Source organism: Mesoplodon densirostris, chromosome 2, assembly GCF_025265405.1.
Source record: "Mesoplodon densirostris isolate mMesDen1 chromosome 2, mMesDen1 primary haplotype, whole genome shotgun sequence".
Classification (NCBI taxonomy): Eukaryota; Metazoa; Chordata; class Mammalia; order Artiodactyla; family Ziphiidae; genus Mesoplodon; species Mesoplodon densirostris.
In genome coordinates, this window is record NC_082662.1 from 36,591,219 (window position 1) to 36,617,960 (window position 26,742).

The following is a 26,742-nucleotide window of genomic DNA, read 5'->3' on the forward strand; positions in this document are numbered from 1 at the left end:
AGAAAATATACAGATGCCTATAATAAGTATATGAAAAAAGCAGGCAGGGAGGTAAACAGAAACTAGGCAGAGGCGAGTGATGCAGGCCCAAGAAGGTGGATGGGCTTGTAGGTGGATGGGCTGGTAGGCTTTTGTGTGCTATACCTTCCCAGGGGTGCTACTTTTCCCAGGGCTCCATGGCTAGGCCACAGCTTGACTGAGGAGATGGTTACCAGGGACAACCAGTAGCAGAAGGAGGATGAAGGGTCAAGACCTAGAAAAGAGAAGAAATCAAGAGCCTAGAAAGATCAAGAGTCTAGAAATTGCAGTAAAGGAGAAGAGGCAAGGAGCAAAGGCAGACAGAGAAGGATCCAGACTTCTCCTGGGAAGGATGGGATAAGTCGAGTATACTCTGAATGCTGGCCCCATCAGGTCAATTAGAGGCCAAGGCAAGGATGGCCACTGGCCACTGCTGACCACTTCCTCTTTAAAATACTCTCTTCCTTGGCCACCATCATCTGTTCTTTTCTAGTTTTTCCTCTAGGGAAGGGGTTGGCAGCAGATAGGAAAGAGACCCCTCTTCCAATGAGAGAAGCTTGACTGTGGTGAGGGAGTTGGAGACACAGTTCCTCAGTGAAGAGGGTGGCAATGTCATCCATTAAGAGCAGAGGAGAGGATGGATTTGGCAATAATTTCTTGGATATGATATCAAAAGCACAGGCAACAAAAGAAAATATATAATAAATTAGACTGTCAAATTTTAAAACTTCTGTGCATCAAAGAACACAATCAACAGAGTGAAAAGGCAACCTATGGAATGAGAGGAATCATACAGCTAATAAGGGGTCAATGTCCAGAATATATAAAGAACTCCTACAACTCAAAAACAAACAAACAAACAAACCCGATTTAAAAATGGGCAAAAGGGCTTCCCTGGTGGCGCAGTGGTTGAGAGTCTGCCTGCCGATGCAGGGGACACGGGTTCGTGCCCCGGTCTGGGAAGATCCCACATGCCGCGGAGTGGCTGGGCCTGTGAGCCATGGCCGCTGAGCCTGCGCATCTGGAGCCTGTGCTCCGCAACGGGAGAGGCCACAACAGTGAGAGGCCCGCATACCGCAATAAATAAATAAATAATAAAAATAAAAATGGGCAAAGGACTATAGACACTTCTCCAAGAAGATACACAGATGGCCAACAAGCACATGAAAAATGCTCAGTATTACTAACAATTAGGGAAATGAAATCAAAGCCACAATGAGATACTGTGTCACACTCATTAGGATGGCTACTATCAAAATAAATGAAACCAAAAAGAAAAAACAAAAACAAAAAAACCCAGAAAGTAACAAGTGTTGGCAAGACTCTGGAGAAATTGGAACCCTGGTGCACTGCTGATTGGAATGTAAAACAGTACAGCCACTATGGAAAACAGTAAGGTGTTTCCTCAAAAAATTAATAACAGAGTTACCATATGAACCAGGAATTGCACTTCTGGGTTTATACCCAAAAGAAGTGAAAGCAGGGTCTCAAAGAGGGTATTTGTACACTCACGTTCATAGCAGCATTATTCACAGTAGCCAAAAGGTGGAAGCAACCCAAATTTCCAACAATAGGTGAATGGATAAACAAAATGTGGTCTATATATGCAATGAAATATTATTCAACCTTAAAAAGGAAGGAAATTCTGACATATGATACAACATAGATGAGCCTTAAGGACATTATGCTAAGCCAGACACAAAAGGACAAATACCGTATGATTCCACTTATCTGAGATACCTAGAGTCATCAAATTCATAAAGGCAGAACGCAGAATGGTGGCTACCAGGGGCTGGGGGTGGGGGGACTGGGGAGCTGTTTAATGGGGATGGGGTTTGAGTTTTTCGAGATGAGAAGAGTTCTGGAGATTAGTTGCACAACAATGTGAATGTACTTAACACTACTAAAGTATACACTTAAAAACGGTTAAGGGACTTCCCTGGTGGTCCGGTCGCTAAGACTCTGCGCTCCCAATGCAGGGGGCCCAGGTTCGATCCCTGGTCAGGGAACTAGATCCCACATGCCGCAACTAAGAGTTCTCATGCCACAACTAAAGATCCCACATGCCACGACTAAGAGTTCTCATGCCACAACTAAAAGATCCCACACGCAGCAATGAAGATCCTGAGTGCCGCAACTAAGACCCGTGCGGCCAAATAAATAAATAAATAAGTAAATAAAATTTTTTTAAATGGTTAAGTTAGTAAATGTTATATAGATTTTACCACAATTTTTTTTTCTAAGTAGGGCAGAGGAGTTGGAGCAAAGATTGAAGTTCCTAAGTGCTGCTGTGGGAAATAAGAGTTTGCTGACTATGGACATAAAGTCCGTCTGGGGAGAGGGGCCGGGCTGAGGTCAGGTTTAGCATTTGCCTTATCAGTCCAAAGCGTGTCTCTTCGTTTCTCCTTCTCTGCTAGACAGTGAAATGGCTCATCTCCATCTCCCTAGCATCTGGGTTGGAGTGTCCACCCCATAGCAGGTGCTCCATAAATGTGTGCAGGGGTGGAGGTTAGAGGGGGAAGGGAGGATAAGCTTTGCAGCAGCCCAGTAACAGGTCCACACTAGTCCTGCTCTGTCCCCTACAGGGTCTGGCAAAGACTTGCCAGGCATGCCTCCCACCATGAGACTGAATGAGCAAGAAGAAACTGGGAGAATCATTGAGATGCAGCGCCTGGAGATCCAGCGCCTCAGAGACCAGATCCAAGAGCAAGAGCAGGTCCCAGGCTTCCACCCCTTCGCCGGGAGGCGGCTGCCTTCCCTCCTGGGGGCAGAAGCAGACTTAAAGCTGCAGACCAAGTGACCCACTCTGGTGAGCTGTCTCCAGCCACGCCGGAAGAAGCACGGTGCTCCTGTCCCCAGCCTGACTCTGGGCTGCAGCCCCTGCAGCCCGGACCATACCAGCCTCTCCCTCCTGCCCTGGGGAACCTGGGACATGAGCAGAATAAAGGTGTTCTCCCACAATCACGTCCAACTCTCTGCTTAGCCAAGGAGCTGGGGAGGGAGGAAGGGAAAGAGGGACCCTGAGGCCCGGGGGGCTCCTGCTCATCCAAAGCCACCACTGCTAGTCCCTGTCCAGGCACAGGGCTGCCTGTCACTGCAGAGATCCCACGCCCCTCCCCGCTCTTTTCTGGACCTCAAGGGCAGGGCTGTCTGTCGCTTCTGACCTGCCTTCTCCTCTGCCGGCCACGTCAGGACCAGAAAAAGCCTCCTACGTTTTCTTCTTACTTATGAAACATAATGAGGTTTTCTGAGAATTTTCACAGCTGTGTGAAGGTGAGGGTAAAATCATGAACATGGCAAAGTTGGTAGAGTTCCCCCACATCTTCCATTGTCTGCAGACCCTGGTGTCAGCACTATAAGCAGAACTCTGCCCTTCTTTCTCTTACCTCCAAGCCTCTCCAGACTTGTCATCCTCGGTCTGCAGGGCCCTGCCCTGCTCCTCCATTTCTGGGGGCCACCTCTTCCTCTAGACCCCATACTGGGTGGCCCAGCCACACATACCAGGAGAGGTGTTTTTTTATGCACTAAGAACCCAGATGTCCCTGTCTTCTCCCACTTGCAGAAGCCAGACACCCTTCTAATACCCAAATAACAAATATTAAGCCCCCGATCTCTCCTGGTGCGTCATGGAATCTCAGGGCTGAGATACAACCAGACATCGAGAAGGACTTGAACTAAGACCTGGGACATGGCTAGAACCCCCTCTCCCTCTCTTATTCTTGCCTCTCTATAGACCAGCCTCCCATTGCCAGTACAGTTGGCAGAAGGGGACCCTTAGCATCCCATGAGTAGATGCCCTGAGGCTGACATGGAGTCTCTAGTCTAACTTTAAATTGCCTAAGGAGAATATTTGGGGCCTAGCTTGAATCTGGAGCTCACCGCTATCCAATCAACTGTACCCATAGGGGTGGGTCACAGGATAGAATCCTGGTTACTGGGGTTCATCCCTGTAGTGAAGTTGGTCATTGTGAGTGGAGCAGATATTCCAAAAGATGTCTGTCTGGGGCAACTGTCAGTCATGGAACATGGGGTGGGGGCAGGGGACCTGGAGCCATTGAAGACCTGGTGTTGCACCTGTGCTTTAAGCCCTTTATTCTCCAACTGCCTTTCAGGGTGGCAAGGATGGGACCTCTTTTGCTCACAACCATCTCCAGCACCTGCACAATCCCTGGTCCAGAGAAGGGAAACAGTAAATGTTTGCTGGATGAATTATATTATTTATCGCCCCCCCCCCAACTATTTAGACTAAGTATTATTGTCTCCATTTTACAGATGAATAGACTGGGACACACAGAGTTTAAGCCATTTTTCTAAGGTTGCAGAGCTAGAGCTGGGACTGGGACCTTCAAGGTCAATCTAGTTCCAAAACCAATATTCTCTCCACTGTTCATGCTTTCATTCACAAGCATTCCTTGAACACCTATTATATGCCAGGCCTGTTCTAGGAGCTAGGATGCATAAATCACTCTGTTCGTGAAGCTTATCTTCCAGGGCGGTAGACAGACAATATTCCAGGCAGATAAGAATATATAGCATATTTGACAGCGACAAGTGCTAAGGAGAAACAGGAGAGAATAAAGGAAATCAAAGAACGAAGGGCAGAGAGGAAGTAGGGGGAAGGCTGTGATTTTAGACACAGGAAGGAAGCCTCACTGAGGCGGTGACATTTGAGCACCTTCCTGAAGAAAAGTGAGGGAGGGAGCCACATGGGAGGAAAGGGCTCCAGGCAGAGGGAACAGCCAGTGCAAAGGCTCTGAGCTAGCACAAGCAGAAGAGGGACAGCGGGGGGTGAAGTCAGAGAAGGCCTTAGAGATTGTGGGAGGACTCTGGCTGTTTCTCTGGGTAAGACAGGCCATTGGAGGAATTTAAGCACAGCAGTGACTTTACCTGCTCTACCTTATAACAGGATCACTCTAGCTACTGGGTGGAGAATAGCCTGAGGTGGGAACGTGGCCGAAGCAGGGAGGCTGGGCTACAGGGCCTCTCCCTTCTCCTGGGTCCTCCCACCGTCTAACACAGGGGTCCCCAACCCCCCGGCCACATCCAAGGCCTATTAGGAACTGGCCACACAGCAGGGGGTGAGCAGTGGGAGAGCGAGGGAAGCCTCATCTGCTGCTCCCCACTGTTCCCCACCGCTCCCCATCACTCCCCACCGCTCCCCACCGCTCCCCATCGCTCCCCACCGCTCCCCATCGCTCCCCACCGCTCCCCATCGGCCCCACCGCTCCCCACCACTCCCCACCACTCCCCATCGCTCCCCATCACTCCCCATCGCTTGCATTACCGCCGGAACCATCCCCCCGCCCCAGACCCCAATCCGTGGAAAAATTGTCTTCCACGAAAGCAGTCCCTGGTGCCACAAAGGTTGGGGACCGCAGGTCTAAGGGATCAGTTAGAATCCACACCTCACGCTCTCTGCCCACTGCCACCTCCTCCCCCTGCCTTCAGTACCACCCATCTGAGCTGCCTCAACAGCCTCTGCTTTGGGGACAGAGTTCAACAGCCCCGTGAGGAGCCTGCCTGTCCACTTTAACTCCAAGTTATTCGATAAGACCCAGAATGAGAACAAAGTCTCACCCAATCAATGTTTAAACTGGAAGCTTTTAGGCTTTGTTCCCTCCACCAAAAAAATTCCCTTCAAACCCCCAGGGGAAGCCGGTGGAGGGCAGGGGGGCGTGGATCTCATGACTTCCCCTGCCCAGCTCTATTCAGGACACCTGGACCATGGATGGGTCTGGCTGGGACCGGCCCCTCCTCGGGACCAGGAGGAAAATAAATGTCAGAGGGGCAAAAAGAATACACAGCCACTGAGCCCTGCCAGGCCGCTTCTTCCCCGCTCACCCCAGGGCAGGGAACTCCTTTATAATGCTTTGCAAAGTGGCAAACCCACATGTTTGTCCCCAAGATCCAGCCTGCCCTAACCTTTCCTTGAGAGGAAGAACCATCTAGCAAGGGATCTGCAAGCCACACATGGCGAGCTTTAGACATGTGGCTAGTCTGAGCTGAGATGCACTGTAAGCATAAAATACACAGCGAATTCTCAAGACGAAATAAAAGACTGAAAGAGCTCAATCACTTGTGTATTAAAATGAAAATATTTGGGGCTTAAATTAAAATTTTACTGTATTAATTTCACCTGTTTCTCTTTACTTTTTTCACATGATTACTAGATGGTTTTACATTTTGAATTATGTATGTGGCTCATATTATATTTCTACTGGACGGTGCTGCTCTAGAGTTATGACCAGGCCCCCAATCATCTCCACCGAGCAAAGCAAAGAGAAGCATAGATAGGTCCAGCATAATTATTTTGTGAGCTGATAATGGAAAGATAACTTTGATTTTGTTTTTCTTGTCTAGTTCATACACACCAAAAGGAGAGACAGCAGGAGGCATTACAAGGGGTTCAATCCAGCTGACAACCACCTCCAACTAGCCCCACCCCCCGCCCATCGTGTAGTGTGTGGTGCCAGATTCACCTGTTAGAAGCAGAGCCCTGGCCATGTCCTCATTATACTTTGGAACCCTCCATGAGTACCTCAGATGAGTCCAAATGCCTCACCAAGGTATTCAAGGCCCTGTGCTACCTGAGCCAAACTTGCCTTTCCAGCTACCTCTCACAAGCTCCCTGCGCAGCCCCACATCTGGCAGTTCACACGTTCATTCATTCAACACATGTTTACTGAATACTTCCCATGTGCCAGGCACAGTGCTGGCTGCTGAAGTCACAAGGGTTAGCAAAACAGGCACTAAACCTGCACCCACTGGGAACCACACATCTAGTGGGGGATGACAGGTGAATAAATAGGGCGATCACAGCACATGCAGTAAGAGCAGTTGTGGGGGAAGCATGGGGGCCATAGGTGCCCCAAAGAGGCACCTGAACCAGCCTAGAGGTCAAGGAGGGCTTCAGGGAGGAGGTGACATCTCAGTTGAAGAATCTGAGTTAGCCAGACCAAGGCTGGGGGTGGGGCGTGGTAAATATCCCAGGGAGAGAGAACTCTGAGTTCAAAAGCCAAGCAGAAGGGCATAGCAATGTAGAGCATACATAACTGAAAGACAGGCATTCTGGCTGGAGGGCAGGGACCAGGGGCAAATGACTGGCCTGCGGTGGATAGCAGGGGTTCTGTGAGCCTTGTAAAGGAATATGGCATTTATCCCGAAGTGTTTATTCTGCAAGTGTTTTAAGCAAGGGAGCTCCTGTTTCCCACCTGAAAAGCCTTTACCCCCTCCTCCCTGTGCACTCAAATCCTGCCTCCTCAGGGGGGCCAAAACGTGGGGCAAACCTACCTTGGTCATGCCCTTGAGGCTTTGAAGGAGAATGGGCAAGGGGCTTGTGGGGCTCCGGCCCAGGGGAAAGCGCCAAGGGATGGAGGTACTGGGGCTGGGTTTGGGGGCCAGCTGGTGTTGGAGTTTGGGGCTGAGGCAGGATTTGAGCTTGGAGTCGGGATTTGGGGGCTGTATTCAGGACCATGGGTCAAGGTTGGGGCCAAGGATGAGGCTGCCATCTAAGATCTAATTCCAGCATTTGGAGCTGAGGTTTCAAGCCAGATTTGGGGTTGGGATCTGGGGCTGGGACTGGAATTGGCTTTAGAAATGGGGCTGGGGGGTCAGGGTTGGGATTTGAGATTCAGGGTTGGGGCTGAGATGTGGGATAGGGGCCGCGGTTGGAACTAGGAGTTCTAGTTAGGGTTTGAAACTGCAGCTAGGGCTGGGGTTGAGTTTAAGGCTGGAACTAAAGTTAAACTGGGTTGGAGCTGGGGGATGGGCTCGGGCCTGGGCTCTGGGGCAGATGGACAACATTCCTACTGCTGCCTGGGTCTGGAAATTGTGTTCCTGCCCTAACAGCAAGGGACAGAAGCCCCTCCCTTCCCAGGAATGCCTCAGCCCAGCAGAAGGAACAGCGCCACGTCAGCCAATCGGCTCACGCCCTGCCTTGGAAACACCTGTTGATCCTCCTCCCCCTGCCCCCCCCCCCCCGCCTGAGCTCACCCAGGTGCAGGTCAGGCAGGTGAAGCGCCTCCCCGGAAACAGAGCTGGAGCACCCCACCTGCCCTCCCTGCCGGCTCAGATCGGATCCAGCACCTCCAGGCTTCTTGTGAGTGCCCCGTGGTTCCCCCTACCCCCACCATTCACCGTCTCCCACTGACTCTTCCCCTGAGAGCCTCCACCCCACCCCCAGCCTGGCCCCATGGTCCCAGCACACCTGTGCAAGCACTTTCAGACCCTGTGAAGTCACAGCCCTGGGGAATGCTGGGACTGATTCCAGGGCCCCTCCCTCGGCCCCTCCCCCACCTCCCTTGGGGGCACCTGCAGCTGCCCCTCCTACCTCGTGTGCCGGGCAACCCCTGCTGAGGGATTGTGGAGGACGGATGCCTAATCAGAGGTGTAACCCATGTACAGCCATGAAGTCATAGTCCCGAATGATCCAGGACCTGCGTCCTATATATAAAGCAGGAGTCCCATCCTAAACGGGAGGAGAGAAAGTTGTGTTCTTTTATTCAGAAAGCATGCTCTGGGCATCTATGCAGGCCCTAGAATTCCCACTGGAATTCTGACCTGGAGATTTTAATGCCCCCACCCCTCAAGATAAAAGTTATCATCCTCACTTTTCAGATAAGGGTCCTGAGCTCCAAGAGGTGAACTTACTAGGGGCTTCTCTGACCTCCCCCAAGCCCCTCTTCTGACTAACCCACAGCCAGCACTCATCACAGGAACACACCTTCTATAAACTGGGGCTCCCTGAGGGCAGGGGCCGGGCTGCTGTACTTTGCCCAGTGGGAGTCATGTTGACTGGCCTCTGGAGGACGTGTTCAATGAGGAACCACTGCGAGGTCCCTCGTCCACGTACCCACGGTGACAGCGACTGCAGCTGGGGGTCCAGTCCAAAGACCTCCTTCCCTTTGTACCACTTTAGAGAAATCGTGGAGGAGGATGGCATGGGAGTGCGGTGAGAGGGAGAAGAGTGGGGGAAGCAGGAAGACCGGTGAGGAAGTTGGGGGGAGGGAGGTTGAAGCACAGAAGCAGGAGGATGAGGGCAGGGAGTGGGACGGAGACATGTTTAGAGGTGACCTGCACAAGGGAGGGACACAAGAGGAGGAGTGGGTTTGCGGGAAGATGAGGAGCTTGGGTTGGAAGCTGTTGCATCAGAGGTGCCTGTGGGACATCAAGGTGCCAATTGTCTATGGGTCTTGGGGCTTGGGAGGGAGATCTGGGTTTGAGAGAGAGAGGGATTTGGGAACCAGCAGCCATGCCTGTGAGGTGGGATGGGGTGCTGGGGGTCAGATCCTGACTCGCGGAGAAGGAGTCGCAGCCCAAAGAGAGAAGATTCAGGGTCAGGCAGCTGGTTGCAGAAGGGTTAAGTCATAAGCCCCCTCCCTCCCCACAACCCTCCCCCCAGGAGCCAGCGGTGACAGCTGAGGCCATGTGAGTCGGATCCTGAATGAGGCTTTATCTCTGGGTCTCCATCCAGTCCCATCGTCCACCGTGGCACCAGCTCCCTCGGCCAGCCGGGATGGGACAGGCAACTGAGACAGCCAGAGCCAGAGAGGTCAGGGAATGGGCAGGGGGTTCCCTGGATGGTTGAGGGTGCTTTGGGTGGAGGGTGCTCTCCTGAGATCTCTGGAGAGGCATTCCCGAGGGGGCAGTGCTAGGGAGGAGGTTTTCCTGGGCGGGGGGGGGGGGGGGTTGGTTGCAGGGGACATGGGAGGATTCCCAGGGACCATCCCCAAGGCTCCCAGGAGAGACCATAAGGGGCAGGTGGGCCAGGGAGATAGCAAGTGTGATTCTCCCCCCTGCAGGTGATGATGACCATCCCCTGGACCGTGCGAGGAACAGGACTCTGGGCCTCTGGCTGCCACGCAGGTAGTGGGGGCTCCAGGCCATGATCCGTACCTCTTCCCCCTGACGCAGCCCTCTGCCCTTACTCGTGCCGGATCAGCCATGTCTGAGGGAGAGGCTCGGGCCCCGCCGGGCCGGGGGCTGCCGCCGGATGTGCTGGCAGAGCAGGTGGAGCTGTGGTGGTCCCAGCAGCCGCGGCGCTCAGCTCTCTGCTTCGCCGTGGCTGTGGGCCTCGTGGCGGGCTGTGGGGCGGGTGGCGTGGCCCTGCTGTCCTCCACCAACAGCCGCTCGGGCGAGTGGCGTCTGGCGGTGGGCACAGTGCTCTGCCTGCTGGCCCTGCTGGTCCTGGTTAAGCAGCTGATGAGCTCGGCCGTGCAGGACATGAACTGCATCCGCCAGCCCCGCCACGTGGCCCTGCTCCGCAGCGGTGGCGGGGCTGACGCCCTGGTGGTGCTGCTCAGCGGCCTGGTGCTGCTGGTCACCGGCCTGACGCTGGCAGGGCTGGCCGCCGCCCCTGCCCCTGCCCGGCCGCTGGCCGCCATGCTGTCCGTGGGCATCACCCTGGCTGCCTCAGGTGCACTCTTGCTTCTGGGCCTGCTGCTGTATCAGGTGGCCGTGAGTGGACACTGTCCCCCCACCCGTGCGGCCGCCCCCTCCGCCCACAGTGACCACAGTGGGAATGGCAGCGTCTTCAGCATCTCAGGACGGTTGTCCGCTGGCCAGCGTCACGAGACCACGTCCAGCGTCGCCAGCCTCATCTGACGGAGCCCGGGCCCTCGTTCCCGCGACCCGCCTCAGCCTCCACAGAGCCGTGCCCGGGCGCGAGTGAGGGTGTGTGCAAACACGTGTGCACACACGCACCAAGGGGAGAGTGACTGCATGGGTGTCCCCAGGACTGCTCAGCCCTCTGAAGGACTGTGTGACTGTGATGAGGGGCTGACTTGCACCCACACACCCACGTCACAAGGAGAGAACTGCTTCTCCTTGGAGCTCGTGGAACCGTCAGTCTGCCTGTCTGTGTCCAGGGGCTCTAGGCAGAGAAGGGTCTGGGATCCCTGAAGATCCCTGACCTCTATCCCTAACACCCCTCAAAGGCAACTCTGCCCTGTGACACCTGTCAGGGATTTCCCCAGGAGAGGGCTGCCTGCCCCAGAGACTGCACAAGTGAGCCCCTTTATCAAGGAGACTGAATGGTGACAGAGTGGACAGAACACAGGCTCCGGCATGACAGGCCTGGGCTGCAGTCCCCGCCTCTACCACTCACCAGCTGGGGGCCTTGGGCAAGTGGCTTAACCGCTCTGAGCCCTGGTTTCTTGAGCATCATGGTCACGGTCATCAACTGTTAGGATCAAATGACATTATGTATAGAAGGACCGGGTACACGGCAGATGTGCAATAAAAGTGGTGGCTGCTATTAGTGGTATTGTCTTTATCTCACCATCTCACCAAGAGACCTTCCCTCCCCTCCCCCTCCCCTCCTCCCCCCAGCCACCCCTCCCAAAGGGAACACGTCGTGCCTACCTCAGGCTGACCTAAGGTGCCTTGAAGGTATCCTCAGCCAGACCTGTGGTCTCTCCTCATAAGTACTAGGAAGACTGAGGGGAGACGGGATGAGGGGATGCTTAGCCTCAGGAAGGTAGTGCGTCTCTGGTCCCAGGGAGAAGGTGTTGTGGGCAGGGAGGATGGTGAGTCCTCATTTGCTTATGTGCTGGTTCCAGATGAAGCCTGAAGTATTGGGGTTTTATCGCCTGGTTTCTCTGGAGGCTGCAGCTCCTAACCCCACCTCTGAAACCAGAACATCCTGTTCTGTGTAGTTGCAGCACCGGCTGACCTGCCTCTGGGTTTCCAGGCACAAGAGCGGTGTTGGACACCTGCTTGGGCATGAGAGTACCTGCCTGCTTGGGGTCAGCCCTGGAAGGGCTCTCCCTTTCTGGATGCAGGGGCACTTCCTGTGTGACAAGGACAGAGGTCCACTGGAGGAACGCCCAAGAGCGCCAGTTACTGTTTCATCACTTGCTGCTTCACAAAATGAAGATTATAGGAAGCCCCACGGGGGACACCAAGAGAGGCCGGGAAGCCAGACAGACATGTTGCCTAAGAGGTGTTAAATGTGGAGCTACAGAGGCTCTGACAGGAGAAAGTTGCTTTCAACTTGCCAAGATCGAGGCAGTTTCCTGGAGAAAACACTAAGCCAACGGATGAGGGAAAGGGTGTTGCCAGGCCTGGGAGGGAGAAACGTGAGCAGAGAGAATAGGGCAAGTCCAGGTGCACCGGGAACTCCGTGCACCTCCACATATTCAAATGTGAGCCCCTCTCCTCTCTACCCTGAACTAGGTCCCCGTCTCACCCTCCACCCAGCAACCAGGTTAGAGACCTCAGGTGCCGAGGTTCCGCCTTGCTTTTGCAGGCTAGTGTGCAGACTCCCCAACATGACAGGCCTCCCTCCCTCCTCAACACACCCATGAGCCAGCCACGCTGCACCATTGTCGTGACTCCACCACGGGGGATCCTGGCACGGGCCTGGGCACATAGTAGGGTGTGGATGGGCGGATGAAGGACTCGGCTTGGTGAGACCCACCTATGACTGGGAAGGGTAGGGAAGTCAGGCCATTGTCCGCTGTTGGCCCTGAATCCTTCCCTCCTGAGGCCCCGCACTGTCTTCCCCAGAAACTCTCATTCTTCCCGGGCTCCCAAGAGGGAGCTCTCACTATCAATCACCCAATTTCTGGGCCATTAGAGGACCACAGAATGCCTCTTCCTCCTGTTAAACAGGGATAAATCCTGTTTCTTTTCAGCTAAGACAGGGTTAGACTCTTTCATGATATTTCTTTTAAGAAACTAAAGGAAAACGGAAACACAGAAAATTGGGAGGGGGGAAGAGTTACACAGGAAAATGTCTAGATGAGCAGCTACTGTAGGCCAGGCCCGTGGCAGGCTCTCCTGGGAAAAATGCCAGATGAGAAGCATGGTTAGTGCCCACAGAGGACACTGTGGACCTATTCCAAAGGGCAGTGGAAGTCGGCATGTACACACCCAACTACCACATGAAAAGGATGGTAGGAGCTGGGTGGAGGCCCAGGTGGGGCGGAAATGCTAATACTTCCTGATTCACTAAAGCCGACCCCCACAACCTCCCACCTCCAGCTTGTTTGCTCAAAGCTGTGCACTAAACCCCATCTTGGTCCCCATGGCAACCAGTCATCCACTGGCCCCTCTGCCTTCTCTCTGTCCCTCTAAAGCAGCCCATTCTGTTTTCATCTCCCATCTGGCTCAGATTCTGTGACCCATCATGTCACCCACTCCTTGACAGAGTCCTCAACAACTTAGCCCCCTGACCTTTGGTCCCACCCTCCCAGCAAAATCCCCTCCGTGGATAAACCCTCACACCGACCAGCTACGAGAGAGATCTGCACAGCCGGGCAGCCTGGTGTTACCGTGATTCCCCATCACCAACCTCAACCAGGTCTGAAACTCGGCTCACCAGTTACACTGTTTCCCTGGCCAGCTGCTGCTCCCACAGCGCCCTCAAGTTCTCTCCACTCCCTTCACACCACAACATCAGCCCCTCACAGCCCCCAACACTGCTCTCTGCAGACGACTTGGCCTCCCTCGCTCGCCATGAGAAAATAAGAGTCGTGGGGTGGGAAGCCTCCTGCGAAATCACGCCTCCTTTACTCCTGTCTGTCAAATGGTCTTGTCAGCCCAGCTGAGGGATTTGGACTTTGTCCTCGGGACACTGAGAAACATGGAAAGATTTTAATTAGGGGGTTACTCTGAGCAGAATAGGATTGGGGACTCGCTGGCTGCAGTGTGAAGCTGGGATTGGTCTTAGCAGAAAAAAAAAAAAAAAGACCAAACAGCCCCAGAAATGCCATCTCAGCTGGCCCCTGAGGGATGAGAAGCAGCTGGTCAAGAAGGTTGGGAAGAGAATCCCAGAAAGAAGGAATAGCAGAAGGGCCCAGAGACAAAAGAATTGGTTCCTTCGAGGAACCACAGAAGGTTTGGGTGGTGGGAACATGGAGTATCAGCTGGCAAGAGGCAAGGGTGAAGCTGGGGGGATCCCTGGGCCCCTCCCGGGTTTCAGAGGCTCCCTAGCAGGTAGCACAGTTTCTTAAGGCCAAGAGGAATCCAGCAAAGGATTGTAAGCAGAGGGATGGCCTGGCCAGAACTGTATTTTAAGACAATTAGAATTAATTGGAAGGGGTAAAAATGGAGGCAGGGAAATCAGTTGGTGGATTGATGCCTCCTCCAGATGCGAGATGACGCGGCTCGGACAAGGGGGTGGCTGCTGGGACAGGTTCAATGGATGCTCAGAAGGTGGGACCGACCGACAGGTCTTTGTGACTAACTACCTGGAGGAGTTTTAGGATGGGACAGATGTGATGGGTCCATGATGATTGAAAGAGAAGTTGAAGACACAAAGTAGAGAAGAGGCCAGTCTTCAAGTCCCTGAGCAGGGGAGGCGGGGAGGGTGGATCCTAGCCCACAATGGAGGGAGTGGGCTCACAATGCTATTTTGATAGGAGAGAAGGAAGAATGTGGACAGGAAGGTTTGTGGGTTTTGTAGCAGGAAACTGACAACTACTCTCTCTGTGAGGCAGAGGCCATTTTAAGGAGCTTCTGCCGAGAATGACCAAGAAAACAGCGAGGTTGCTGAAGGCTTTGAGAGCCCGCGCGGGAGGCTGGAAAACAGGCAGGAACAGAAGCACGACCTGGGCGATGGGGGCGGTGAGGGGGGCGGGTTCCTCCACGGGGAGGAACGGGATGCAGGCTTCAGGTTGGAGTGTCAGCTGGAGTGTGTAATGGTGACATGACAGGGCAGGTAAGCTGAGGATACTAGCAAGAGGGAGGCTGACATAAAGGGCCCTGTAATCTAAACTGATGTTGGGGGGAAAGACAAGAGGAGCTGCTGGAGACGGCACAGAGAGGTCTGGATCTCCTAGAAGCTCCCACTGGGCGGCGGGCGAGGTGGAGGGAGAGAGACCTGCCACATGTTCCTCCTGGGCCACCTGGATGCTGGATCCTGGAAGAACATGTTCCTGAAATTTCCAAATGTGTTCCAGTCCAGGTGGTCCTTCCATCATATCCAGTCACACCCCACCTGAGACCTCAGGCCCCCCTCGAGGAGCTTCCTCCGGGCCTCGGGGGACCAACACAAGCTCAGTTCTTGCACACTCACTGGGTTGCCTTCTGGACTGCTCCCCGGGATATGTGAGACTGCCCTGGGCGTGGCAGAGACCGGCCCACTCTGGTCCCCTCCCCAGCCAGGGATGGGACATATCACTTCTACCCTCACAGCCTGCTCTCCCAAACCTGGAACTTCTCGGCCCCCATTCACACGGGGCAGAGGGGCGCCAGCCCAGGCAGGGTGGGAACAAGTCCAGCTACCAGGAGATTCCTTCGCTGGGTCTGTTTGATCATGACTTAGATGTGAGATAAGGGCGTTATTGCTGAGTGAAGCAGGCAAGTTGCAGTTAACTTGTTTGTGCCTCAACTTCTCAGTCTATAAAATGGGGTGCCTGCCCAGCAGGGAGGTTGTCAGGAAGTGCTAACACATCAGTATTATTATTGTTATTGTTGTCATTATTTTTATATTCTACAGCATCAGAACTTCTAATTCAAGTCCTTTGCTGTTCTGAACTGGATCTTCTGACCTGAGTCCTGGGAAACAGAGAAGTTCAAATCCCAGCCCGGAGAGAATGAGGAGGAGGAGGCATGGGAAGCTCCTCCTTCAGGATTAAGACTGATCACCTGTCCTGAGGGCAATTGCCCTGGCGTTGCCCATACAGACATGGCTAATACTTGCAGATGCTCGCTCGGTTCTACTTTACACGTCACTCATTCAATCCTTCTAAAACTGTGTGAGGCAAGTACTATTATGACCCTCATTTTACTGAGAAGAAATTGGAGCGCTAAGGGGGTAAGTAACTTGCCCAAGGTCACACAGCAGGTAGATGGCAGAACTGGGATTTGAATCCAGATAGTCTGTGCTCTCAACTCAGTTTACTGCTCTGCTGGGCTTCTTCAACTTCATGTCCGTGGCTTGTGTGACCCCAGTCTTTGGCCTCCACACAAGGACAATGGATGTGGCCTTACTCTGGGGGCAGCAGGATGAGGCAGCCGGGAAGCTAGGCTGTCCTCTGCAGTCAGGTCTGGGTTGGGGCTCCCTGGGAAGAGAAGGTGATGCCAGCTGCTGAGGGGTAAGGACAGGGTGCAGGGCTGGGGGCAGAGATGGGCTGGGATCAGGGTCTGAAGCCAGAGGAGGGCAGACCAGAGGGAGGCCTGGCTGAGTGCCAGGCCTCCCAGCAGTTCCAGCATCCCCGGGCCTTTGAACCTGTGGACTCAGGTGGTGCTCCCTCTTCGTGCCTGGGGCCAGGCATGCAGAGCTCAGTGGGAACCATTCCTCAGGGGAATCCAGCAGGGCTGCTCTCAGAGTCCAAGTTTCCTGCCACCCGCAGCAGGTTCTGAGAGGAAGCCTTCCCTGCCAACCCTTCTTGGTGCTGGGCTCAGAAAAGTGACTTCTAATCTGGGGTTGGGCCCTTACCTCCTCCTGGATCCCTCAGAGGTTCTGACTCAAGTCCCCAAGAAGATGTGAAAACGGGGACGGCCGAGCTCTTTCCTAGCCCCGAACTGCAGGCAGGGCAGCCCCTCCAGGTGGACCTTGGGAACGCATAAGGACAGGGGACAGACCCACCTGGGTTCCCAGCAGCTCCTCCCCTAGAAGCCAGGACACGCTCTGCTATTCAGCCTCCTCTCCGGGGTCTCGGGCTGGGGCCCACACAGGGCCTCCCTGGGCCTGCGAGGAGGTCAGCTGTCTCGGGACTGAGGAACAATGGCTGGGGTTGGGCTCCCCTCCTCCCTGGCAGCTTCTCGCCAAGCTCTCCTGCCACATCCTCCTCTGCAGACAAACCCTCCTCTGCCAGTGTTTCCCTGCTCAGTCCTCAGCGCCTCCGCTACCCCGCCCCCTCCCTGGTGATCTGACTCACTCCCAGGGACTCAGGGACCCTATTGTCAATGATTCCCAAGCCCACATCTACAGACTGGCCTTCGCCCTGTGAATCCAGCTGCCCCAGGCATCTCTCCCCTGGAAATCCCATGTCCGGCATTGAACCCTCCCTCCCCCAAAACCTGCTCTTCCTCAAGTGCCCAGCCAGTCAGTCAGAAACCAGGGTGGCTTCGTTGATTCCCTACTCCCCACGTCCAGCAGCCGAAAGTTCTGTCAACCACCCCTGCCATCCGCCCCCATCCCTTCCACATGTGACCCTGCCTCTGTCACACCTCTGGAATCTCTCTGTTCCCTGTACCACACCTTAGTCATGTCTGGGTCTCTCCCCTGCAATCCATCCCCACAAACGACATCCCCCTCTTCAGCTTCATCACTGGCACGGGCACCCTGGACCCTACACTGCAACCCTCCTGGACCTCCTGCCTTTTCCTCAAGCACCCCCCTATACTAGTCAGCCCTCACTTTCTTTCTCTGCTGGCTCTTTCCTCAAAGGCTAACACTGCATCCGGTGGACACATGTGAGTGGCTGCCTGGTTCCCGACGACTTCCCCTTTTCTGGCTGGGACTGACCTGGAACAAACAGGTGGGCTCCCCAAATCACAAGTGGACTACAGGAGCCTGCCCCCACTGGTCAGAACTGTTTGCACCAGTAGTAGATCCTTTTTTTTTTTTTTTGGCTTTGTTGGGTCTTTGTTGCTGTGCGTGGGTTTGTCTCTGGTTGCGGTGCATGGGCTTCTCATTGCGGTGGTCTCTCTTGTGGAGCATGGGCTCCAGGCATGCAGGCTTCAGCAGCCGTGGCACGCAGGCTCAGTAGTTGTGGCGCAGGGACTTAGTTGTCCCGCAGCATGTGGGATCTTCCCGGACCAAGGCTCGAACCCGTGTCCCTTGCATTGGCAGGTGGATTCTCAACCACTGCGTCACCAGGGAAGCCCCGCAGTAGTAGATACTTGACTCAAGCTGGGCCAATCAGATTCTAGCACCTGAATACTTGAGACCCAGAATCAAGAGTTTGGAAGTCCCAGGCATGGAGCCTCATAAGTGCCCATAAATGACAAAGCACTAGAGGTCCCATGCCTGACCTCAGGCGGCTGGGACCACCTGCTTCCTGCCCTCCTGAGTCAGCTGTCCCTTTAATTCACCCCCAAAACTCCTTTCCATTGCTTGCAACCAAAGAAGCTTAACTCAAGTCTCTGCCGTCTTGAAACTGTCTCCCTTGCCCCAAACTGCCCCCCAGCAACCATGACTCTGTCCTTCTCTTCTCTGCCAAGGTTCTTGATAAAGTCTTCCACAGTAGACTCCACACCCTTTCATCCACTCGCCCATCAGCCCACGGGAATTCAACAAAGTCAACAAATATTTATTTAGCATCTGCCGTGTGAGAGACTCTGAGGACACAGAACAAGGCGCAGACTGTGGCCTCAGAGAATTCACAGTCTAGCCCGGTAAGGGGTTAGTGCAAATTGTAATAAAGATTAAAATTAAACGTAGTGGGCTTCCCTGGTGGCGCAGTGGTTGAGAGTCCGCCTACCGATGCAGGGGACACGGGTTCGTGCCCCGGTCCGGGAAGATCCCACATGCCGCAGAGCGGCTGGGCCTGTTGGCCAGGGCTGCTGAGCCTGCGCGTCCGGAGCCTGTGCTCCACAACGGGAGAGGCCACAACAGTGAGAGGCCTGCGTACCGCAAAAAAAAAAAAAAAAATTAAACGTGGTAAGAGACTGGTAGGGGAACTCACAGGTGTTATGGAAGGGAGGGGCTCCAGTAAGGTGTCCCAGGGAGAGGATGTCTGAGCACTGTCATGGCTCTGAGTGACAAGGGACATGTTTGTGCACAAGTTTCAGTTCAGGAAAGTAACAAATGAGTGACTTCCTCCTATTTTTATTTAAAATGAAAATAGATTTATTAGTATCTGTGAAAAACATAATATATTATAACTATTTAGATTACCACTTGATTGATAGGAAAAAATCTCCCTAAGAAACTTGGCTCAATGATTTTCACCTGTTAAGATATTATCACCTGGGCACATGTGAAATGCTGGCAGGTAGGCAGGCCACATGGGGTCTACTGGCCAGGGATTCTCATCACTGTCATAAAGGACTTGGGAGAAGAGAAGGGCAGGGAGACAAGGGAAGAGTGTGAGCAAAGGTCCATGGAGAAACAGCATGGTAGGTGGGGGAGGAATAACAAATAATTGGTTAAGTAGGGAGTAAAGTAGGGAAAGGCAGGAAAGGAAACCAAAGGCTGACAGAGGCCTGATTTCATAGCCAGGGCCTTGGTAGGCTTTATCCCAAGAACAAGAGGGAGCCATTGAGGGTTACTGAGCAAGAGAGGGTCATGGTCACTTTGGTGGCTAGTGTCAAGGAAGGGGGGATTGATCTACCCCTGGTCCGCCCTTAAGCCCTAGCCACCAAGTCCCTGAGGCTTGTGGTTCCCACAAAGTATCGGCTGTCCTTAAGCTGTCGGGCATAGGAGTGGGGGGGTCTGAAGATGACGGCTCAGAGGGAGAAGTGGTCCCTACTTCCCTCCGTCCCCAGCCCACCAACCCCAGGGTGAATGTAATTGTCCTCGATGAAGCCATCGTCATCCTCATCTTCACCCACCTCGGGGCGGATCCCTTTCCCTGTCCCAGACAGCGGGCGGTGCTGGTAGCTGGCACGGTATTTGCGGCAGAGGTGGCATTTGGCAGCAAGTGCGATGAGGAGAGAAAGGACCACAGCCCCCAGCACGACCCCTACCAGCACAGGCCATGCCCGGGCCCCGCTGCCCAGTCCAGGGGATACGGCCGATGCTGTGGGGAGCTCCGAGGGCTCCACAGTGGCTGCAGAGAAAGGGACAGTGTTAGGGATGGGGCCCCGGATTGGCTCCCTGGGGAAACTGAGGGGAGTGGCGCAAGTTCCTCCCCGCAACCTCAGCATCTAAGGGGTACCCAATCCCCTCCTCAGCCTCCCTCCCACTGTCACTCACTTCGGTTTGCCTCACTCATTGAGGGGCCAGAAGACACTGGTGGGCCTCAGCCTCTGCCAGAAGAGCCCTGGCTCTAAGGAGACTCCCAGACGCCAGGCAGCCCCAGGGCACAGAGTCCTGGAACATACACACACGTTTGGATGTCAGGGATGGCCACAGGGCGCATGTTCCAGGCCACACTCACAGCTGTGTGAGGGCGCTGCACAAACTCCGGAGACTGGACAATTGACCATAACCAGTTGCCCACAGGAGAAAAACAAGCCGAGCCACGGAAACTGGCTGTTTGTGAGGGAACACCCGGAAGCAGCTGGAAAAATAACTCATTGCCGGAATTTACTGAGCACAACTTATGATTCAGTCACCAGGCAACGTGCTTATAGAACCTTGTAATGAGGGTATAAACATTATCCCCACTCTCCAGGTGAGGACTCTGAGGCCCAGAAAGGTGAATTAACTCAGCCAAAGTCCCAGGACTTGAACCCAGGTCTCTGATGCCAGGGCCCAGAGCCCAGGCTGCTCCCCTGCTTGGTAAGATGAGGATGGTAGGTGGGGCAGAGGTAGTCCTGGCTTCCAGAGGTTGGGCAACAGCAACTGCTGGGAGCTAATGGGCAAAGTGGAGACCAGCATGGAGGACGGTGCTGGGCTCCACCCAGGACAGGAAGCTCCAGACACAGCCTGGCCCCTCTGCCCCTGAGTCAGAAGCCCTGAGTCCACACCCACCACCGCTACCCTCAGCCCTTCAGGCACATTCCTTGTCCTTTCACCTCTGCCCCAGGGGGCGGCGAGCTGTATTCTAGGAGTAGCCAAATGTAAATCAACTGGATCAGGAAAATATCTGGCTGAGAATCACTAGGGGCTGGGAAGGATCTAGAGGAGGAAGAGCATCTGAATTAAGGGAATATTTGGAGGAAGATCTTATAGGCTCAGGATACCTGGAGGAAGAGCAACTGGGCCAGAGGAGTGTCTGGGGGAACAGCACCTGATTCTGGGAAGCACCTACAGGAAGAGCGTCTGGGTTACAGAAGTACCTGGAGGAGGAACAGCTGGGGCTGGAGGTATCTGAAGCAGAGGAGGACCTGGGAGGAGTGTCCAGGCTAGGAAAGCACCTAAGAGAGAAGCACCTAGTTTAGGGGAGTACCCGGCCATACTCTGTAATATCAATACTGTAATGATGCCCTCCCTCCTCAACTCCACATTGCCACCAAGCCCCACGCGTTCTTCCTCTCAATACCCCTAGAATGCCTATGCCCCTCCTCTGCACCCCGCCGCCACTGCCCCAGTCCATGCCACCTTCACCTTGTACCACAACTCTTGCAATAACCTCCTAACTGGTCTCTCCTCACCTCTCATCCATTCCTCAGAGTGATGGGCCTATGGCTCAAATCTGACCCCATTACTCCCCTGCTTAAAAATCCTGCACAAGCCCCCCAGGCCCGCGAGGCTGCGTGCAGATTCCTCAGCACATCCTTCAAGGCCTCGCAATCCAGCACGCAATCCAGCACACAGCCTCCAGTTCCCTCCCCGTGCTACACACACACACCTACACACACACACACACACACACACACACTCACTCACACACACACCCTGCCTTGCCCTCTTGTTTCCCAGCCACCCCCTCCTCAGTTTTTTGAGTCCCCCAACCCTCAAGGTCAAATCAGACCATACCTGCCTGTGAGGTTGTCCCAGGGCCCCCCTCATCACCCCCTTCACTGCCCTGCCCAGTCAGCCACCAGTCAGAACTGGCCAGTTACTAGATGGGCAGCTCCCTGGTCAGGGACTGGGCTGAATAACGTGCGCCCTGGCACCGGCAGAGAGCTTAGTAGTCAGCTGCTCTGTACATGTTTGTGAGATGGGTGAACATGGGGGTAGGGTGGGGGGGCATTAGAAAGGAGGAGTAAATCATTCACTCATCCATTCATCAGCAAACATTCATCGGGTGCCTACCACAAGCCCGGCACTAGGCACTGGGTCCTCAAAAAAAAAAAAGGATTTTGTTAAATTGAAGTGAGTTGAATTCAACCTGACGTTTTAAAGATTTTACTCCTACTCCTTTCCTTCCTGCCCTGTCCCTGTGAATTCTTCCCAAGGACACACACACACACACACACACACACACACCCACACACACACCCTCAGGCTGTCACCCCACCCCTTCTGGTCACATTTCTTCCACCGACAAACACACACCCCACCCTGATTTGTAGCTCCTTTCCTGCTCCCAGGAGCCCTCGGGTATCTGTGGGTTCCCCATCCCAGGCCCCCCCAGTGTCTTTCCCTCTGCTCCCCACCTGTAGGAACTGTGCACGGTCCGCGGAGGAGCTTCCAGTTACAGCCGGCAGGACCCGGCCAGGTGGGCGGGCCAGAACTGCAGCTTGACTCACCTGTGGACACAGCAGCCAGGCGGGGCCGAAGCCGCAGATGAGGGCGGAGAGCAGAGCCTCCAATAGGGAGGACTTATGCTACACCTTCCCAAGAATTGCGGAGAACCTTCTGGCGCAGGCTTCACCCCCACCCCCAGTGCCGGGGGCGGGGGCGGTTGGGGGGTTAGTGCCGCTGGGATCCAGAGAGGGGGCAGTCTTCAGCAGGCAGCCGCTCAAGCTGGCGGCCCTGATAAACAAGTGAATTTCCTGTGACAGGTACGAAGTCCAGAGTTGAAGACGGACCTCCTGTGTAGGCGGCCGGCCGGAACCAGAGGGGAGGGGGGTAGGCATTCTCCAGGCAAAGCCAGAGGGACCAAGAAGACGCAAAACTGCCTGCAAAAGTGTATGTAAGCGTGTCTCTGTGTGTGTGTGTGTGTGTGAGTGTGTGTGTGTATGTGTGTGTGTGTGTGTAGGTCAATGGAGAGTGTGAGTTCAGAGGCCTTTTGAGGCGTGTGTATGTGCCCTTGGGGGGTTATTGTGTGTATGTGTGTTTACCTGGACAGGGTACAAGCCTCCATCTGGATCTCAAGGATCCTGTGACCCCACAAAGCTAGGCTCTGAACCTCTACCTTTTGCCTTACTCCTCTTCCCCAGGCCGAGTGCCTCCTTGTCCTTTCAGACCCTCACGGGGTCACGTTCCCAGAGCCCTCCGTCTAGCCCAGTAAGCCCCGCCTCCACCTGGCAAGCCCCGCCTCCTCCATCCCCAGAGCACCGTCTGTCACAGCATTGCTTTCACGATCTTGTAATTGTTTCTTCCTGTGCTGCCTACCCAACTGGACTAGCAGGGGAGCTCTCCCAGGGTGGAGCCAAGTTTGACAGTCTCTGGGTTCCCAGCACCTGCCACAGGGCAGGCTCTCAGTAAATATCTAAGGGAGGAAGTGTTCCATGAGCTAAGCCATGCTGGCACAGGAGTTCACAGGAACCCGCAGGGCACAGCGGAGCAAGGGCTGCTGCCAAGGCTTGCAAGTGGGGCACGGTAGAACTGTGGCTGGAAAGTGGAGGCCAGTTCATGCAGGACCTTGAAGATCTTGGCTCCGAGTCTGAGCTCCTACCGCCAATGGCCCCTTCCTAACCCTCCCACCTACACCTCACACTCTCTGCTGCAGTCACACCAAACTGTTCCCTATTCCTAGAACCCACCATGCTCTCATCTCCCAGGCTTTGCATGCACTCTTCCTGGGACCCCTGCTTTCCTCCAACCTTAACCTTCATCCTCTCCCCCCGACATGTCCACCTCCCACCTGGCTGACTGTTCCTCCCATCACATGGGTCCCAGCTTAGGTCCTCTTTATCTAGATGCACCCTAGTCTGGATCCCTCCTCCCCGCTCTGTGCCCTCTGAAGACCCTGGCCCTTCTCCCCCATAGCCCTGACCACACAGCATTGTGATTTTCTCTTTACTTGTCAGAGTGCCCTATGAGCCTGTGAACTCTGGAGATAGGGTCTGTGTCTGTCTTGTTCCCCTTCAAATCCCTAATATCTAAAATGACAACAATAAATACTCTTGAAATAAATGAGACAAAAGTGGAGATTATCCTGGATGGGTCAGTGAAGAGCCAAGGAAGTTTTAGGGTTTTGGTTTGAATTTGAAGCAAGAAAATCACAGGATTCAAAAGATATTCATTGAACACCTACCATGTCCTGGGCACTGTGCCAGGTGGTTTTGTTGTTGTTGTTGTTGTTGTTTTAATTGAGGTATTCACATAGTATAACCTAGTTCACACAACAAAAAATTCACCATATCAGTCAATTTCAGTGCACAATTTAGTGGCATTTAGTACATTCAGAATGTTGTGCAACCATCACTCTATGTAGTTCTAAAACATTTTCTTCACACCAAAAGCATTCTCCCCACTCATTCAGTAATCACTCCTCATTTCCCCCTCCCCAGCCTCCAGCAACGTCTAATCTGCTCTCTGTCTCTATGGATTTGCCTATTCTGGATATGTCCTACAAATGTAATCAGATTTGAGCCAGCTTTTTAATAAATTATTTCATTTAATCCTCCTGACTGTACTATGAGATAGATGTTAATTATTTCCTTAACAGATGAATAAAATGAGGCCTTGAGATGGTAATTTGCATTAAGTCCCACAGAAGAAAACAAGTAAAGGTCTACCCATCCATTAGTAAGCCAGTTATTCAATGAATACTTACTAAATGCCCACCACAGAGCCACAGCCAGCCCATATGGCAAGCATTGCAAAATAGCAAAAGGCCACCTGCTAGATGCCCCACAGCATGGAGAGCAGAGAGGAGGCTGGATACTGGCACCCACCGGCCCATCAGCCAGGAGCTCTGGTACAGTGAACAACCTTCACAACCTTCTGTGGCAGCCCTGGCAACCACGTGGTAGGCTCTGTGCTAGCTGCCGGGGAGAGTTCCTGCCGCCATACAGCTTTCATTCTGGTGGTGAAGATTGACAATACACAAGCAAAGAAATAAATACGATCATTTCAGATAATGGTTAGTGCTATGAAGAAAGTAAAATAGCTTCGAGTGATGGAGTTGTGGAAGGGGCTGCTATTTTTTTCTTTTTTAATAACTGTGACTTCTATGGGTGACAGTCTTTTTTAAAAAAATATTTATTTATTTATTATTTATTTTGGCTGTGCTGGGTCTTAGTTGCAGCATCCGGGATCTTCATTGTGGCATGCAAGATCTTTAGTTGCGGCATGCGGACTTCTTAGTTGCGGCATGTGTGCTCTTAGTTGCAGCATGCATGCAGGATCTAGTTCCCCGACCAGGGATCGAACCCGGGACCCCTGCATTGGGAGTGCAGAGTCTTATCCACTGGAGCACCAGGCAAGTCCCAGAGCTGCTATTTTATATTAGGTGGTCAGAAAAGGGGGGGACTCGCTGAAGGGGGGATGTTTGAGCTGAGATCTGAATAAGAGTGAATGAGCAACCATGCCAATATCTGGGGGAAGAACATTTCAGAAAGAGGGAAGAGCCAGAACAAAGATAGAGAAACAAGAGTATGGCTTGTTCAAGCAACAGAAAGGAGGCCGGCTGGATGGGGTTCAGTAAGTGGGGAGAGATGGGAGGAGCTGCATGAGAGGCCTGTCCAGAGCCAGCTGAGGTGGTGCTGCTCTGGGTCCTTCCCTCCGTGAGATGATGGGAAGCCACTGATGATCGGAGCCAGGGACCAAAGGACTGGACTTCTTCGGCTTCTTTGTGAAGAATGGACTAGAAGAGGCCAACGCAGAAGTGGGGCAGCCAGTTAGGGAGCCGTTGCTATCATCCCAGAGAAGGGGAATGTGGCATCAGGGTGGTCAGGCAGAAACGGGGAGAAGTGCTCAGATTCTGGATGTACTTTGAAGGTGAAGTCAACACGATTTGCTGACTGGATATGGGGTTTGAGAAAAAGAAAGGGAGCAAGAATAACTCCAAAGTTTTGACCTGAGCAACTAGAAGGATGGAGTTGTGGGAGACTGCAGAGGTGACAGCTTTGGAAGGGCAATCTGTACCTCAGTTTTGGACATGTTACTTGTGAGATGCCCGTGATTCATCCAAGAACATACTAAGTAGGCAATAGCATAAACCAGCCTGAAGACAGCAGAAGGTAAGGGCTAGAAATATAAATTGAGGAACCAGTAAAAAGTGGATGTTTTTTTGTTTTGTTTTGCGGTACGTGGGCCTCTCACTGTTGTGGCCTCTCCCGTTGCAGAGCACAGGCTCTGGACGCACAGGCCCAGTGGCCATGGCTCACGGGCCCAGCCGCTCCGTGGCACGTGGGATCTTCCCGGACCGGGGCACGAACCCGTGTCCCCTGCATCGGCAGGTGGACTCTCAACCACTGCACCACCAGGGAAGCCCAAAAATGGATGGTATTTTTTTTTTTTTTTTTTTTTTTTTTTTGCGGTACGCGGGCCTCCCACTGCCGTGGCCTCTCCCGTTGCGGAGCACAGGCTCCGGACGCACAGGCTCAGCGGCCATGGCTCACGGGCCCAGCCGCTCCGCGGCATGTGGGGTCCTCCCGGACCAGGGCACGAACCCGCATCCCCTGCATCGGTAGGCAGACTCCCAACCACTGTGCCACCGGGGAAACCCCTGGATGGTATTTTAAAGCTGGTCATCTAGGTGAGGCCCCAAAGAGAAGTGCAGAAAGAGAAGAGGGCTGAGGGCTGAGCCCTGGAGCACTCGGGGAGCAGAGGTCAGGGAGTGGAGGAGAAGCAGGAAAAGAGACTGGGGAGCGGCCCGTGTGGTGAGAGTCAGACAGGCGAGGCAGGTGCCCTGGAGGTCAGAGAAGAAAGCGCTTCAAGGGCAAGGGCTTCACCAGCTACGCCAAATGCTGAGGCTAGGTCAACTAAGACAACACGAACTGAAAATTGACATTGAATTTGGCCGTGTAGCCGTCACTGATGACCTTGACAAGGACAATGTCACTGATTTGTCAGGGACATAGGCCCAACCGGAGCGATGCATGGGTATGGGAGCAGAGGAAGTAGAAACAATGCCGTCAAGGAATTTTGCTATAAAAGAAGCAGAG

General features: G+C 53.7%; 3 protein-coding genes across 3 annotated transcripts in view; 2 read left to right on the top strand and 1 right to left on the bottom strand.

Annotated features, from left to right (window-relative positions):
- The window catches only part of CFAP57 (cilia and flagella associated protein 57), a 75,475-nt gene extending 72,657 nt beyond the window's left edge, over window positions 1–2,818 (top strand). Inside the window, exon 22 of the mRNA XM_060082894.1 lies at window positions 2,604–2,818. Coding sequence (XP_059938877.1) covers window positions 2,604–2,818 — 215 coding nt within the window. The remainder of the gene's footprint in view (window positions 1–2,603) is intronic.
- Window positions 2,819–9,960: 7,142 nt separating this feature from the next.
- Window positions 9,961–10,620, top strand: TMEM125 (transmembrane protein 125). Its single transcript, XM_060082904.1, has one exon. It carries the CDS (start codon window positions 9,961–9,963, stop codon window positions 10,618–10,620), a length of 660 nt encoding a protein of 219 aa, XP_059938887.1.
- Window positions 10,621–19,359: 8,739 nt separating this feature from the next.
- Window positions 19,360–19,847, bottom strand: C2H1orf210 (chromosome 2 C1orf210 homolog). The gene is made up of 2 exons (XM_060082912.1): window positions 19,829–19,847; window positions 19,360–19,682 (listed from the first exon to the last, which is right to left on the bottom strand). Exons 1-2 carry the CDS (start codon window positions 19,845–19,847, stop codon window positions 19,360–19,362), a joined length of 342 nt encoding a protein of 113 aa, XP_059938895.1.
- Between the last annotated feature and the right edge of the window lie 6,895 nt (window positions 19,848–26,742).